The following is a 17,897-nucleotide window of genomic DNA, read 5'->3' on the forward strand; positions in this document are numbered from 1 at the left end:
ATAGAGCAGGGGTGTCAAACTCATTTCAGCTCAGGGGCCACATACAGCCCAAATTGATCTGAAGTGGGCTGGACCAGTAAAATCATAACATAATAACCTATAAATAACGACAACTCTACATTTTTCCCTTTGTTTAAGTGCAAAAAAGTACAAGTACATTCTGAAAATGTTCACAATTAATGAACTATCTTTCTACAAAAACAGCTGGTTTTTTTTTTGCCATGATGAGTTTCATAGTTGGCTGAATATTTTACTCTATAAGCCCTGAAACCTTCTGCAAACACACCAAACACACAGGTTACCCATTCACCTGTCACTGAGTGTAATGTTTTCTGCAGAAGAACAGAGATTATAATAAAGAACAAGGTAAAGTTGATTATTTTGGACCCCTCAGCTCCACTATGAACAGTTTCCTTGCTAGACAGTGTTGTATGCAGGGGTGTAGTGCTAGTGTTAGTAGTTAGTGGATCATCTTATAGTGCTCTAAAAAGTCTTTATGAATCTCAACCGGATTATGCAAAAAGAAAGTCATCTATTTTCTCACTTTGAAAAAAAAAATCCCGGAGCGCAGTTAAGGGTGCTCCGTCAGCACTATGATTCTATGGGGCCCCCAGAGGAAAAACCTGAAATAGCAGTTACTTTTATTAAAAAATTGCAGTCAATATCTTCTCTGTAATTTTTTCACTTTGTAAAGTCGTTCTGTGGGCTGGATGGGAACCTCTGGCAGGCCGGTTTTGGCCCTCGGGGTGCATGTTTGACACTCCTGATATAGAGAGAGAGACACACACGGAGACATTTTATCATAAACTAATATATATATAAGAAATGTAATTCACTCATGTTTTGTCTTTTATATCTGACCAGTTACTCTTCGTTTTAAGTTTCATGTTGACATTTGATACAATCATAAACAGCTTTTACTTTGAAAGTGTATCCAGGATGTACAATAGGTAACTTCCTGTAGCTTTGGCAGCTCTCTGAGTTGGTTTGCCCGGGTTTGGGGCGGAGCGTGCCCGGTGGGTAACGGAGAGAAGGAGCCAGATATCAACAGACACGGACGGACGCCCTCGCCCGTCTCACCTCGTGTCCATCGGCTAGTTTCAAATGGCAACGACCGCGGACGAGCAGCGGGAACCGGCGGACGTCGCTGGTCTGTCGCCGCACCCCGGCTCCCGACAGCACCACAACAGCAACAACAACAACAATAATAACAACAACAACAAAGACAGTGAGGCGGGAGATACCGCGACCTCCGCTACAGCTAGTTCGGCGGAACCCGGGGGGACGGCGTCGCAGGGCATCGGGAACGGCTCGGTCATCAACCCCACCGGGGGGAACAACGGGAAGTGGGTCCGGCTGAACGTCGGCGGCACAGTGTTCCTCACGACCAGACAGACTCTCCTCAAAGAGCAAACTTCATTCCTGTACCGACTGTGCCAACAGCAGGACCTCCACTCAGACACAGTGAGTCTAAACAGGACTTTGTTTTAACCTGATGTATTCATTCTGTGGTTATAACAACCTTCTGCTGCAGTAAACATGGAGCTGAAACTACAATCCACTTAGTTCACTGGAGTCATGCGTCAGTGTTTCTACAGCTACTGAAAGTTCTCTTTTTAATTAGCCATCATTTGGTGTTCAGTGTACATCCATTAGGGATGTAACGATACACTCAACCCACGATTCGATTCGAATCCCGATTCTTGGTTCACGATACGATTCACTCACGATTCTCTAACGTCTTTTCAAGAAAACTGGACTGAACTCAAAATTTAAATATTATTTTTAGGGATTCACGATATTGTTTTTTTTGCCGATATTTTACAACTAATTTAGCCGATTACCAAAACCGATATTTTTTTCCGCACACCTAATTACAGAGTATTATGGTGGTACTCTTATCACATTTGTTATGCAATATTCATTTCTTGTGCACAATAAGAAACATACTTAATATTTAAAACTGCATATTTATTTATGACAATCGCTTTCAAACACAATTCATACAAAAAGATACATCCTACTTAAAACTTGGATGATGCTCTCCCTGAGACAATCATAACAATCCCCACAACCAGGGCAAATTTGGCCAATTTCACATTTGACATAGTAAGTAAACCTGACCTCTGTTCACAGGGAACATGTGAAAAGTGCAACTGTACAGCAATTAAACCTAAATTAAAACAAATGGTTTCTCTTTCACAGTAAATGTGCCTAAATTAGTCAGCTACATGTACCTTACAGACTGCTGCTTAAATTCAAATTTAACTTAAAACATTAGACCAACATGTGTGCTGCAAACCATTATTTTATCGGTTGATTATATCGGCGGACATCGGCATGTTGGCCGATATCCGATAGTTCATTTTTAAGCCAATACAGTTAGCGTGCCGGTAATATCGTGCATCCCTAATTATTTTATTTCAATTCTCAGATATGGCCAGTTGCAATATATATTTTTCTCTTATATTTCTCTGTAAACAAAGTAATCATTTTTCATTTTTAAGGTGTTGTAACTCAAATAAAATCACTGCACACCTTTTTTTTTAGCACCTTGCAAAAAAACTAAAAATGACTACAACAATACCTTGCTGGAAAATTTCAGAACAGTTATAAAGAAATGTAAAGTGAACGATTTCCAAATTAAAGTATTAAATATTAAAACAAATAAGGTAAAGCTCTTTGAATTAGGGATGTAAATTTCAAGTATTCTCCTTGATCGATCTTTGGAAATGTTAACGATCAATTATCTATTTATCGGAGTATTTAATGAAGATATCGCCTTCTACTGTTTAAAAATAATATCCAGTTACAAATGACGTTGAATCGATTTTAATCCACCCTTATTTGTATCAATTTTTTTACCGATTTGCAATCCATTGTTACATCCCTAACATCCATGGATGTTACAGAAGGCTGGTAGTGCAGAGTAGACTTTATTGTGCTCTAACATTTCCCTCTGTCAGCCTAATTTGTCAGATCAGCTTGTAAAAAGCCCAAAATAACCTTTATAACATTCCTGTAGTGGCCCATGTTTGCCCTTAACAGTGCGTTGCCGTTTACCCTGTGCTCTCAGCTCATGATAACATTGTTCCCCCTGAAAGGTGATTATAGCTTTATTTAAAGTTTTTGAATCCCTGTGTGGTATGAAAGTTGTTTTTTATAACCAGACTAAAAAGGATTGGTTAAAATATGTGAGCAGGTCTGAGCATGAAGGGAGCCAGTGCTTTACCTTTTAGAGACTGAATGGACAAACGATATTACTGAACAGTGCTCAATGACGTTTTTATCTTACAAGACATCACAGAAGCCTTAAAGGAAGGGACTAACTATATTATACTGAAACTAAATTATCAATGTACTCTTCCCAGAACCTTTTACTTCAACTGTGCCGTGGTCCGGAAATACACGCCTGCAACTCCACAGTAGGCGTAGAGTTGTCTAATTACCAGCTGATAAACTGTGCATGTGCAGTATGGAGCTCTCCCACTCTCTTGTCCTCCTCCTGTAAATGTGTGTGTCTCGGCATCATTTGATGGTGTGAACATAGCTTGGGTCAGATGGATGAACACGTGCCTCCTCTTCTGCAGGGAGCTGCACAGTCAGGAGCAGTGCAGCTGACATCATGTTGGAGAACAGAAAGAGAGAGAGATGTATTGTGGATGTCGCAGTCTCTGAACACACTGGAAGGGCTGCTCATGAAAGATGCAGTTTTCTATTAAGCTGCTGCCTTTGATATGCATGTGTGCGATGGATGTATTAGGGGGCATGTCTTCCTCAAAGCCTGCTGACGGCTGTGAACTGATATTCTCTCCTCTGTAAAATGTTCACTCTGTGAGAAACTGTGAGAAAATTAACCTTAGGAAACAGAATATCCATAAATCTCCACTAATGACATAAGTAATCTCATAAGGGGCGTGAAAAAACATAATTTGGTCATTATTGGACCCCATGGTTTTTTTAAGATTGCATAGAGCAATAGTCATTTAGGATTGTTGTCTTTTTTTGAGCCACAATGGCAGAGAAATAACACGTTTCAGACACCTGAAATGTCAATATTTTCTGGTTCTTACACTTTTGCAACTGTTCATCGAATATGACAACGTTTTTCAACTATGGGCTAGATGAAATCAGACGACTGAACCAAGCAGCAACCCCTGGACACGAGAACTGAAGCCAATGTGGAAGTGTTAAAAACTGCAGTTCCTAGAGTGTCAGCTTAAGGCTGGCTCCGGAAGTACTAGAAACCACATAAAAGCAAATTTTAAAAAGCTGATCTTTACAGCAGAAATAAACATGTTTACAGCCTGGTACAAAAGACGAGTGTAGTCTGGATAGCTCATTTCTCGATCGGCACACACTTGTACCAGGAGTGAATCTTTTCGTAACGCAGCAATTTCGAAGATATTAAGATTATGAGTTTTTCATTATGAGAGGCACAGCTGACTTGACTGACAGGTGGGAACACTGTAGCTGTTGGCTAGGAGGCTCAAAGCCCGCCTCTTTACATCACACTCGCTGGACAGCAGTTAGGTTAACTTCAACATAATCTAATATGCCTCCCACTGCCTCAAAATAGCGCTTCGGGAAGAGATGGGTGACATCACAGATACTACGTCTATTATTTATACAGTCTATGGACTGAACTCATCACCTGGAGCCCTGGGAGCTTATGACGGTCATTTTCACCAATAGTTTGAACCGATAATTTTCATAAATGCATGATTATTGATTGGAATAATGATAATGATAATAGTAGTCGTTGCAGGATTGAGGATTGATCATTTAAATCTACTGAGAAACAGTTTAAAATCAGAAAAAATCTCACAACACTGATATTCATGCAAAGCTTTTAAACCCGCTACAAAATGAAACCAAAATATCTGAAAGATGTGTCAATAATATACAACTGAACAGAACTCATCATCAGTATATTACTGTATCTCAGTCTCATGCTCTAGTTTGATCCGCACACATTCCCCCTGAAGGGTTTAACAGAGTGGAGTGCTTCTTGGTGTTTGCAGAAGAAAACAATCTGCCTGAGAGCAGGTATTCCTTGTGCCAGAGCCAAAAACAACCTCCAAACTTGGAGTTGGGAGGTTTTTACAAGAAACTAGACACGACTGTTCCCCCGCTGCAGCGCCAGGCTTTTTGGGAGGAAACAATATTCTCATGTGACCTTCAGTGCAACCTTACTGGAGCTCCCTCAGCACTGCTTTAAGACTCTTACTGTGTAACATGTGCACAAACACACCTACAGCTCTGTCCTTCTTCCTTCCCTCACCTTCTTTTTCTTTTTTTTTAAACCTTTCCTGGCCCACCCTTTCCTCATCCTCACTCAGCAGCTGACTCACAGTGAATACTTATCACATGTTTACTCTCCCTCTGTGTGTCTTTTCTGCTCCTAATCACAAACTAGTATTTTGAGAGACTTGATTTTAGTGTTTTAATTTTTGTCTCCATGGCACTGCTGTCATCCTAAGACTCCGAACTCTCAGTTTGATGTAACCTATGGAAATGATGTTTAAGGAGTGGTAGAGAGCTCTGCTTTTTGTCAGGCATCTAACACACCCATCCAGGGGAGTATTTATACATCAATTAAGGCTACAGCATCAAGTCCAAATAAAAGAATATTCATACCAGAAAGAGAGACATGCTTCCAGTTGTTATAAAGGGTTTGCCGATTGATCTTACAATTATACAAAGCTTTTCTGCAATGTTTTTGTTCCTTTCCTGCAAAGGCAGAAAGGGCGCAAATTAAAAAACACATGCAAAAAGTGAAAAGAAACGTAACAGCAGAATCACTTTGCAAACGGAAAAAAAAGAAAACATCTACTTGTTTTGTTTGCATCGTTTGTGCATTTGTTGCAGTTTTTATTATGCGCAGTATGTTTCCTGTATTGCGTTTTTTTTTAACTTGCATTGCATTTCTCCCTGTGAAGTTCATTTGGGGCACTGCAGATTGTCTGACCTTGTCGTCCGCCGTGGTTAACAGATGAGACGTGGGTTAAACTATAAAACTAACGTCACATAATTTGTTCCTAGCAATACTTTCTGCCTGTACAGTTAGTTCTTATCATGCTGGTTTATGTCCAAGTTTTTATCTTTGAGGAGTTTAGTAACAGTTATTTGATGCTATAAAAGGGGGTATCATACCACGACTAACAGCTCTGTTGACAAATGAGGTTCCTGCTGTGTTGTGTGCACCAGTTGGCGATTTCCATAACCGAGTGTTTGTCACAAACTGACTCAAGAAGCTGTTGCACTTCAGACCATACCAACCTAAGGGATTTTTGACTTGCTGTCGGTTTGTTAAGTGTGTGTTCAGGTTAGTGGAAGAGGCTGATTGTCAGTACCTCAGCTCCTCTGGCCGATCTCTACAGCCCAGACTTGCTGATGGAAGATTCTGCTTAGCAGGAATCTGTACCTATGTGGCTGTGGTCATCAGAGACATCGTTCTTTGGTTGAATCATTGCTCTGCTGCTGCAAGTAGGACTGGGCGATACTGCAAAAAAGGTTATTACAACAACATTTTTCACACCGTACCACAGCCATGGAGTGTTCAGTTGTACTTCGATCATGGTGGACAAAGGTATTTCAAGAAGTACAGCAGAAATTGTCCCCGTGCTCTTTCTCTACTTACATCCTGAAAGTATATTTAGTTAAGCGTGTTAAGATTCTTTTTTTCTTCTATGGTCAGGCACAGTCCTGGAAAACACTGATATAGGAGTTTGCAGCTGCAGGGCCACACGGGTCTCTGGAAGACAGGGTGCTGAACGACCATGTTATCAACAACCTGATGGCTGAACAGGACACCCTCACACAAGAGATGGCAGAGATCAACATCCTGAAGGAAGAGGCCATCAAGAAGCAGGAGGATCTCTTGGAGGAGAATGAGGAGCTGAAACATGAACTCAGCCTCAAGAAATGTCTTGACCTGGAGAATGAGGAGCTGAAACATGAACTCAGCCTCAAGAAATGTCTTGACCAGGAGAATGAGAAGCTGAAACATGAACTCAGCCTCAAGAAATGTCTTGACCAGGAGAATGAGGAGCTGAAACATGAACTCAGCCTCAAGAAATGTCTTGACCAGGAGAACGAGGAGCTGAAAGAGAAGATCAAAACCAGCCAGGAAGCGTTCATTGCTGAGCTCCAGCTAGCAAAACAGAACCACATCCTCCTCCAACAGCACTATCAGGCTCTAAGAGTTGCATACCAGAAGCTCGGTGAGACGTACCAAACACAGGTCGTCACTGTAAGAAATCAGGCTGTAAACCTTCAAAACCAGCTGAAGAAGCAAGTCCAGTCAAATGCAAACAGGAAGAGGGAAGACCAGTGGCTCATCAGGAAGTTAAAAACTGACCTGAAAGCCCTCAGAGGAAAAACAACAGTGACCATTATCTCCCAGAAAAAATACTTCTTGAAGATTATAGAGGGGCTGAGCAATCAGCTCAACTCTCTGAGAGAAATTCGAGAGAAATATGACGACCTGAAAGAGGAATACAATATCAGACAGGAGGAGTTCAACGCTGAGCTTCAGCTAGAAAAACAAAAAAATGTGCTTCTCCAAGAGGATCACGAGAGCCTCAGAGAGTCGTACATAGAGCTCAGTAAAAAATATGAAGCCGTGATCATTACTCTCCAACAGTGGGCTGAAGAGGTCAGTCAGCAGGGACTAGCCATCCAAGTCCAGGATAAGCCAGAGGACTCAGAGATCAACAGTACTGAGACCGCAACGACCCTCACGCCCCAGGAAGAGCCTGAAGCAGTGACTCCAGTCAGTGAGACAGAGACTCCAGTCAGTGAGACAGAGACTCCAGCCACTGAGACAGAGACTCCAGTCAGTGAGACAGCGACTCCAGCCACTGAGACAGAGACTCCAGACACTGAGACAGAGACTCCAGACACTGAGACAGTGACTCCAGTCAGTGAGACAGCGACTCCAGCCACTGAGACAGCGTCTCCGGCCACTGAGACAGAGACTCCAGCCACTGAGATAGAGACTCCAGTCAGTGAGACAGCGACTCCAGCCACCGAGACAGCGACCCCAGCCAAACCGTTCTGGAAAAGGGTCAGACATCTTCTGGGTTTGAGGAAGCCAAAGTCCTGGAAGAAGAAGGAGCAGAAGCCTACATCAACTCTTCACTCCCATCGCCCCCCATAACCCTTCCCTTCCTGTGTGGGTTTTCCCCGGGTAACTCTGGTTCCCACACATAAATGCAACTAGTAAAACAAAAAAAATTAAAATAAAACTAAACAAACAAATGAGGTTTTTCAAAGAGTCACTTTCATTACAGTGTTATATCATTTAAAAGAAAAATAGAACAAAATGTCGGCTGTCTGCATATTAATGTCTGCTGCTCCAGACTCAGGTTTTATCATCAGTCTTCAGAGTATTATTTGAGTGCACATTTACATGTTGTCTTGAAAAGCAGAAATATCATCTTCACCAGTTTTTACCCGACAATTCTTGATTCTGATTGGTCGAGAGACCCCGGGGTCAACCTGATTATACTCATCTAACCAATCAGCAGAGAGGAGTCCAGCACATTCTACCTCTGCCTGTTGACACTGTGGTAAAAACAGTGGCATACTCAGGTTGTTCGAGGTGCAGGGGTGAAACATAAAAAGCGCATCTCCTTTCAAACCCCTGGTGCCCACAGTTTAGGATGAATTTGTATTGAGGCAGCATTAACAAGAGGGGGGTCAGAGGTCATCCCCCAGAACATTTTGAGCTGCTAACACTTCATTCCTGCATCATGGTGAATATTTATCTGACCAATTGTTGTAGTTTGAATTATGAAAAAGGAAGAAAAATAAACAAGTTTGATATATCTACATTGTTGATTATAGTACATAATTTAAAGGTGACATATTACGCTCTTTTTCATCAATATATATATTGGTCTAAGAGGTCCCCAAAACATGTCTTTAAAGTTTATGCTCAGTAAAACACTTTGGAATCAGATTTTGGCATGCCTGAAAAACCCTCTTTTTCAGTCTTCCTCAGAACAGTCTGTTTTCTCTCTGACCACGCCCCCTCAGGAAGTAGATGTGGCCTCAGCTCTCCAGCACGTTGATCTAATGTTTACATGTTGGCTGAATATACACGGCTGCTCACAGACCCGCGTTACTTCAACCCTCTGAATTTGATCCAGAATCTGATCCTGACGGAGAGGCGCCTGTAGCAGGACCTTTCTGAACCATTGGTCACAGATTTAGTGTTTCTTGTTGTTTTATTTGTCAGTATGTCGACGTGTGTCTTGGTTCACAGCAACGAACCTGTAGCTATGTGGCTATGCTAAGTAGTGCTAGCACTTCTCCATGAAAAATAAAAATCATCCACTAGATCTTCAAATCTGCAGACGTGGGGAGTAAACCGACCTCTGCCAGAAAGGCAGCAGGACCTTTCTGAAGGATTGGTCACAGATTTAGTGTTTCTTGTTGTTTTATTTGTCAGTATGTCGACATGTGCCTTGGTACACAGCTACAGCAACGAACATCTGGCTATGTGGCTATGCTAACTAGCCCTAGCACTTTACCATGAAAAATAAAAATCATCCACTTGATCTTCAAATCTACAGACATGGGGAGTAAACCGACCTTTGTGTTTATTAAGACAGCCTACAACTAGCATGCCTCCCTCCTAAGCTCCTTGTTAGCTCACGTGTGCAGGTAATGAAAAACAGAGGAGGAGTTGAGTTGTATTTTATACAGTCTATGGGCTGAACAAGCTCCGAGCTCTGGCTTCCGTTAAAGACCGGATGTCGTTGTGACGTATGAAAAACACGGAAAACTGAAACGGCTCGTTTCAGCACACATTTACAGAAAGGTGGAGAAATCAGAACAGGGGCAGAATGGATTTTTTTCATTTTCGGGGGGTTTGTAGACATGCCAGGGACACATATTTCAGGTAGAGAACCATTAAAAAGTCGATTTTGCATGATATGTCACCTTTAAACAACATAACATAATGAACTACATGAGCATCCAGAGGGCACTTTTTCATGCATTTTCCTCTGAAAGGGCTCCAGAGAAGACCACTGTATTTAATCATGGTTTTTTTAGGGCTTCCTTACATATCAACTGAAATGTTGTATTTTCAATTGATAAGAGAAATTCTGAAATAGAGGGAGGTGTTTTATTTAACCCTATAACGCCAAGCGTATCATATATTTGATAGATCAGTTTATGAGACCTTTACAATGCAACTAGCGTTTTAGGCACATCAGCACCCACTCCATTTGAATTGTTTGTGTGGTGTAATTACAAGTTTAAATATATTGAATTTGTATTGACCATTTTTTATATTTCAATCAAGAAACATTATATCATGATAATGATGGTTGTGGTTTTATCACCCAGCCCTAGCTTCAAGTCACAACAGTAGAAATGTGAAAAGTGTTTTTTATTCAGTGGTTCACTGTCAGAAGCTTTGTGATTAAACAATCCATGTTTGTTTGGATCAGTCGTACCCACTGATCGGAGCAGCTGTGAATGCACAGGAGCGTGAATGATTTAACAGATGGATGTATAGTCAACCAGGGAGAAAAATCTGTCTGATTCACCAAATAAACAGCTTCCCAAATGCAACACAGATGAAGGTTTATCTGTCTGCTTAGAGGAAACATTTCACAACAAACACAGTGTTTCCTCCTCAGCTTGTCACACTATTAGAGGAATGTGAACACCATAAAGTCAAACTTCGGGTACACCGTACTAAAGGATGAACTGCTTGCTTGATTTGAGCCTCGCTGTAACATTGGCTCACTTCAAACCTTTAAAAGATACTGTATTGAAGTGTCTTGAGGGGTGCTGTGAGTGAACAGACATAGGACTGAAACCAGCCTCTGAAGGATTTTGAGTCCACACAGGACAGTCTGAAGTGGATCACACACAGGAACAGATCAGCCCGTATGTTTCTTCTCTCACTCGGAGAGAAGCTGATTTTATCCCCGACATAGTCCCTCTGTAATCCGCTGATGTTGGTGTGTTTCTGCTCGGGTGTTCTTAGCTGTTTTAAACCCCACATACACACAGGCTGTCTGGCTGTGTGTATGTTTTAATGAGATTACCTGAGCTTTATCTGCCCTGCCCCCGCGCTAAACCAAACCTAGTGCTAACTACTGCAGCTAATAAGACCCACAATAACCTCACAGGGTTTCAAGCTCATAGTATTATGTTCAAGTTCAGCTTCGACCCTGCTAACTGATGCTAGCTTACTGGTGTAACAGGGCTGCTAGTTGCAACCCTCACAACATAACCAGATTATCACAGATTTGGGATTAAAAGTGTTCTGACTCATACTTGAATTTCAGGCCATGCAGGGGAGTTTTGAAGGCTTATATTTGTTATAGATTGTCAGATGATTTTTCTCTAAAGCCCTTTGGCAGTCTTTGTCACATCTCAGAGAGTCGGCATAAATTCCAACACAAGCCTGAACAGGCTTTATCTTTTGATATGTGCTCTGAGAAGACCAGTATAAAACATTAGCAGGAACCTGAAATAAAAAGGGATTTTAATTAAATATAAGGCTAGGGATGTAACGATTCTTTTTTAACAAAGATTCGATTTGTATCATGATTCGTGGTTGCCGATATGACTAAAGGACGATATTGGTTCATTTAGAACGATACGATCCGAAACGGTTCAGTGACTTGAAATCGATTCAGTAACTTCAGTAACAGTCAAAATTCAACCAGTGTGACCCTGAAATAAATACTGTGATACTAGACAGTCCTAGATTCACACTGTAGGGTTGCATGTCTTTGCAGAGATAAACTTGGCAATTGTTGCCATGATGTTTTTTTGGCCTGAGCCAAGTTTTGGCCTAGTCTCTGACTAAACATGCTGGCGAGGCCTGAGGCTTCTGCGGAGCTGATGTTACCTTGCACTGCTGCTGCAGCAGAAATGCTGCAAGAGGTGCCTGGACGGTCGGCGTTATGTGAAATCCCATGGCGCCTTAGTAAGTGGTTGGACAGATTTGTTGTGTAGTGGTTCTTTACTTGACCTTTACATATCCTACAAACAGTGAGCGACTTATTTAGAACATCTCCATCTTTGCAAAAGCCAAAGTGTTTCCACACGCTGGACCGTAGTGGTTGCTTGATCATTTCTCGCTCGCCGGCTTCTTCTCGCCATCCACCATGCTATGTTTGGTTGTCTGCTGGCGCGTAGCGATGACGTCACAGACAGGCAGCCTGAATTGAGTAACGTTTAGCGTCTTTATCATTAAATGTGCAAAAAGAACACACCCATATAAAGTCTGCCATGCTAAAACCCAATGCGTTATTTCCTAGAATCGTTACAATCGATTTATTACCTTTTAAAACGATGTTAGATCGATGTATGTCGTCCGGAAGGCAAACTTGCTGAGCACAGATCGATGTAGTTGGATCATAGGAATATATAGGAATATGAATCGATACATCGATGGAGTGGATGAATTGTTACACCAAAACTGATATAGCTGTCCTTTCTACAATACATAATGGAATTTGAAAAAAGACATGATAGTTAACTGCACTGTGTTTTGATGTACTAATGAACAATTATTATTCCAATAAATTGGAACTATTATTCCAATAATACAATTATACTTTTTATTATGTGGGTTTTTAAGACTACTTTCTGCTCAAATCAGATCTACATCCTGCTTTGACCTCCCCTTGTCCGGTCTTCTGACAGCAGCTCTCCGAGGCAAGAGAGTACAGGCGCAGGGACAAGTTGCTTCACCGACTTTATTCACCAAGGCAAATGATTAACTTGGATGTCATTAATCATTTCTGGTGATGTTTAAAGTTATGTTTAATCTGCCTCAACAGCCCATCTACTGTCACAGACAAAGTAGAAGTCTATGGTGCTGTTAGTGGTCTATATGTGGGAGTAGACGGTCTTAAAATCTGTCTTGCTGAACTGAGCATTTGCTTGTGTATCTTTGACAGCAGCAGCATCATGTGCAGCTTTGCATTTTACAGTCAAGTAACGGATACAGACTGCATGCATGGCGCCCAGTTCTCTGTGTGTTGAAGTGAGGGGCTGCAATAAAGTTATATCACACATTTAAAGTAGATTAATCATGGAAACTGGTGACAGCATGAAGTTTTTCAAACAAAATCATTTTCAGCCCTGACTGAATAATGAGTTGTACAGAATAAGACACAGTTAAGACTTTGATTTGAGATCATAATAATACCCTGAGATCCAAAATCTAATTGATCAAAGTAATTGGTAGAGTCGATATTACTAATCATTGTTCCTGATTATTTCCTAAACTGCTCGGCTGTTTTCTTTTACTGATCTAAAACATATTAAATGTTTCAGTACAGATGGCACAAATATTGATGAGAACTATGGAAATATATCTACTTTACATGAATAGAAATATGCACATGCCATCGTGGAAAGTTTGCAGGAAATACCCCACTATATTTTAACACAAGATTAAACCTGTCTCAGTAAACATCAGAGAATTATACTTTAGGATATTTTATGAGAATATTTGCTCGAGCAAATATCATCATCATACATCTAAAAGCTACACTTTTTTGGAGGCATACAGAAGCTCCTTTCAATCCATGAATATGTTTTATTCCCCCGGCAACAAGTGCATGCACATAAAACCTGAAGTGTTTATTATGTTTGGAGCACCTGTGATTCCACCTACATCAAAAAAATCACAGACATCGAGAAGCCGGTGGTTCAGCCAGACCATCTGTGAAGATGAACGAGGCTGATCCCTAATTAGAAATCACAGGCAACACTTTTTTTAACAACTCCTGTTGGCACTCCCCTTATGTCGGAGTTACATAAACAGAACAGATATGTGTTTCTATGTTTTCACCACAGAGGAGCAACAGATTACTACAAGTTGTGCTTACTAGTAATGCATTTCTTAAAGCTACAATGTAAAGGCTGTTAGTGAGCTGATGTAGTACATTAGACCAACACTTGTACTGGATACTAACAGTGTTGCCAACTCCTCAGTGAGGAAAGTAGCTATTGGCTGTCCTAAAAGTCGCTAGAAGTCACTAAATGACGTCATCACTTAATTTGCATAATTGAAATTATAATGGACATTGTAGGCGAGATGTGTTACATTGAGGGAGAGACAAAAAGAAGTTAAAGAAAACACCCTAAATATGTTTATAGCTACACTTAGGAGCCTACAACAAATTATAGTACAACGTGACATTTTTCAACCATAATAATAATAATAATAATAATGCATTTTATTTATAGGCGCCTTTCTTGGCACTCAAGGTCACCTCACAACATTAAAAACAAACAGAGTTGAAATAACAAACATTATGTAAAACACAATTTAAAAAGTTTTAAGTGAAAGGACAGGGGAGTTGTGGTCAGATGGAGTAAGCCAGTTTAAACCGATGGGTTTTGAGTTTGGATTTAAAATGTGGGAGTGAGTCAGTATTACGGAGGTCAGGTGGGAGAGAGTTCCAGAGCTGGGCAGCAGAGCGGCTGAAGGCGAGCAGGGGGGACTATGAGGTGGATGGAGGAGGAGGATCTGAGAGTGCGGACGGGTGTGGCAGTATAGAGGAGGTCAGAGAGATATGGAGAGGCGAGGTTGTGTATGGATTTGAAGGTGAGGAGAAGTATTTTGAACCATAACATTTTCTACATGTTTATTGTGTACAATCTACATTAACTATCTAAAAGGACCAAAAAGAGTGTATAGCGGGATCTGCCAGCGGTGTCTTCGTACATGCGTGATACATTTGCAGTCTGGATGCTGAGGGATGAACGCCTCCTGCTCTGAATGCAGCTAGGAGGGACTCACAGCAGCATCCACTGCTTGTTGAGTAGAGTAAGAATGATACATGCTTTCACATCAGTCTCCAAAAGTCTCCATGTAACACCAGAAAAAGTCGCTAGATTTGTCGCTAGTCGCTTTTTGGAAAAAGAGTTGCTAAAGGGTTTTGAAAACTCACTAAATATAGGGAAATATATAAAGTCACTAAGTTGGCAACACTGGATACTAACTACTTTGATAAAGTATTGAATTTGGAAAAGTTCTCAATCATTGTGAGTTTTCACAACATTTTTAATTCTACTGACTTCCAGAAAGATCATGGTTAGTAACTTTAATGGGACATGGAGATTCAGAGTTAGTGACAAACAGACCGGAGAGAGAGAGGAGAGAGAGTGGGAAAGACAGAGGCCATTGTGCCAGTTCCCCCATAAGTCTAAGCCTATACCAGCATAACTAAGAGTTGGTCCAAGCTTGAGCCAGCTCTCATTAAAAGCTTTATCAAAAAGGAAAGTTTGAAGCCTAATCTTAAAAGTAGTGAGGGTGTCTGCCTCCCAGACCCTGACTGGTAGATGATTCAAAAAGAGAGGTGCCTGATACCTAAAGGCTCAACCACCCATACTACTTTTAGAGTCATTAGGTGCATTTCGACCAAGAGTTCCGGGGTCTTTTAGCCCCCAGAACTACTTTACCCTAAACTAAAAGGTCCCTGTGCCCCCATTGTTGTCTGCGTTTTTCGACCGTGGGCTGAAGTCCCGGGTAGATTGATGGTGCTGTATTTCTTCACAGATGGATTCACTGAATCAACACGTGAGAGGAGATAAGTGCGAGTAGCAAAGACGTTCAACATGGCTTTAAAATCATTTTAACTCAAAGCCGTGGCAGAGATCGGCCGGTGTTTTGGTTTAAACAGCAACCCTGTTAACTGACTACTTTCAGCCGGATGCATCCCTCATAAACGTCTTTAGACGATCATTGAATATCTGATGAGGACATTTTGAATTTTAATTAAAAAAAAAAGTTTGCATTTGAAGGAACTCCCTGTGTGTTTCAACAGCTTTGTAACCTCCACAAACACTGACACGTTCAGCTGAAGGTCTCCAGTGTACAGGGTCACTTTTAAAACCATAACACCGGGAGAGACGCATTCACAGTGGGCTGAGAGAAGACTACTGTTACAAGCTGCTAAATCAAGTGAATCACAGCTTCTTTTTTTGAAAATTACACACACATACTAAAAAGATATAGCAAATTAAAGAAAGAAAAATCAAGTGAATCACAGATGTGTGATGTTATTGTGGACGGCGGGCGGAATAAAAACACTGCAGGTAATCTACCATTCAGACACGTTCAGCATTGCAGGCCCTGCCCCCGAGAAGCCCCAGGACCTTTGAAAAGTACTACCCCCTAGAAGGGGCTTTTTAGGGGGAAGATTATCTACCCCTGGACTAAATTTAGACCCTGGGTCCACCGGTTGAAACGCACGTAGTTCCGGGTAAAGTCCCTAGTTCCGGGGTAAAGTTCCTCCGGTAGAAAAACGCCTATAAGGTATGATGAGCAGGCCTGCATGTTTGGAGCGTAGTGTTCTAGGGGGGTAATAGGGCACTATGAGCTCTTTAAGATACGAAGGTTTGAAGAGCTTTGTAGGTCAGACAAAGGATTTTGAATTCTGTTCTACATTTTATGGGGAGTTATTGAACTGTCAGAAGTGTGTACTTCCAACCAACACAAGAATCTGTTCAGACTGTACCGACCTGAGGGTCCCTCAACATTTGAGGGTGGGTGACATACATGCATGTTTTGGTGAGCAGAAAGGGTGTGCCATCTACCAGCCCGGGCTCTTCTGTGCATACCTTGGCACCACTAGTGCAATATGTCTGCTCCTGTCAGAGCAGTCTTTTGTCTTCACCGCTCACATTGGGTGGAAAAGAAGCCCATTGTCCATTCTATATACAGTAACTGGGTTGTGCAGAGAGATTTTAAGTCCTATCCATTCTCCTTGAACAAATGTTATGCAAACATTTAACTCACCCACTGGTGTCCCTCACCTCTTAACAGCAGACAATATTGTTATGTTTGCACGTCGCTGTGCAACGGCTGCAAAAAGATCTGTTGTGAGGAAAACGACAGAATCTTAATGTGTGTTTGTGCGAGAAAGAGAGAGAGAGAGAGAAATCACGCTCTGACACATTCGGGAAGCTTTTTGCCAGTGTTGTCATGCCCACACTGTCAAGTCAAGTCACGTTGACGAGGCGTCTGTTCTGCTGCAGCTCCTCTGCTCCTCTGCTTATTTTGGATGATGTGTTATTGCATCTGTGCCTGCTCTGTGCTGCAGAGCCTGCAGTCTTCCACACTGTAATCACTGTGATTTTCAGGCGAGACAAACATACTCAGTCCAAAAGGCGCTGTCACTGCCGTGTCTTTACAGCCTGCCTCCAGGTCCTCGTGTCCCATTTTACCCCAATGTCTGTCTCTACCTTTTCTTTGTGTCTCTCCATCAGAAAACATAGACACGCCCCATGTCTTCACCCTCCATCTTTGAGGCATTGTCCTTTTTATCCATTTATTTGCATGTGTTTCTACCCTTTATTTGTTATGTGAGGTATTTTGTCATGCTTTCTTTTCCAACGTGATATTGTCCTTCAACAAAATCTGAATCCACTTCTGTGTGTAGGTTTACTCTTTCACAGCATTCAGCTCACCTCACGTTTTCTGGTGGGAACAGCTCATCAGAAGCTCTTCTCATGCTGCGCCAGCAGAGCTTTGCAGCACTGGATGAGATGAATGTCCAGAACAAAGTCATACTACTCATTTAAACTGAGCTGACAGCACGCAATCTATCATACGACTTTTCCATAATGCTAGTAGCAGGAAGTCCATATTCTCCTGACTCAGTCTGACAGAGTTACTGCTGCATTACTCCAAAAAATTATATCCTTGGAAGGCAAACAGATAGGAAACTAAATTAAGATGTAATGTTTTATATCTTTGTTTATGTGATGTGCTGTTCCCCTCTGCAGTTAGATTGTTAAAAGCTCCTCAGGTTATAAGATATATTTTTTATGGACTTATCTTTTTACCAGACTGACTTTTTGTCCCTTATTGATTTTATTCTGCCTTTTATTTATTT

At 41.4% G+C, this 17,897-nt stretch overlaps 2 protein-coding genes and 1 long non-coding RNA gene across 7 annotated transcripts in view; 2 read left to right on the forward strand and 1 right to left on the reverse strand.

The window, feature by feature from the left end:
- Positions 1-624: 624 nt before the first annotated feature.
- On the reverse strand, positions 625-1,456 carry LOC117829746. Its single transcript, XR_004634681.1, has 2 exons — positions 922-1,456; positions 625-763 (listed from the first exon to the last, which is right to left on the reverse strand). It is a non-coding gene; the product is annotated as an uncharacterized LOC117829746 (long non-coding RNA).
- kctd17 (potassium channel tetramerization domain containing 17) overlaps positions 951-17,897 on the forward strand; it is a 32,086-nt gene continuing 15,139 nt past the window's right edge. For 2 of the 5 annotated variants that reach the window (XM_034707402.1, XM_034707400.1), the window contains exon 1: positions 951-1,464. In XM_034707402.1, coding sequence (XP_034563293.1) covers positions 1,105-1,464 — 360 coding nt within the window. In that variant the 5' untranslated portion in view covers positions 951-1,104. The remainder of the gene's footprint in view (positions 1,465-17,897) is intronic. The other 3 variants (XM_034707404.1, XM_034707399.1, XM_034707403.1) reach the window with 3 other exon arrangements.
- Positions 6,725-8,226, forward strand: LOC117829743 (myb-like protein X). The gene is made up of 2 exons (XM_034707398.1): positions 6,725-6,908; positions 7,011-8,226. Exons 1-2 carry the CDS (start codon positions 6,800-6,802, stop codon positions 8,162-8,164), a joined length of 1,263 nt encoding a protein of 420 aa, XP_034563289.1. The 5' UTR covers positions 6,725-6,799; the 3' UTR covers positions 8,165-8,226.

The sequence above is a fragment of the Notolabrus celidotus genome, chromosome 18 (genome assembly GCF_009762535.1).
Source record: "Notolabrus celidotus isolate fNotCel1 chromosome 18, fNotCel1.pri, whole genome shotgun sequence".
NCBI lineage: Eukaryota > Metazoa > Chordata > Actinopteri > Labriformes > Labridae > Notolabrus > Notolabrus celidotus.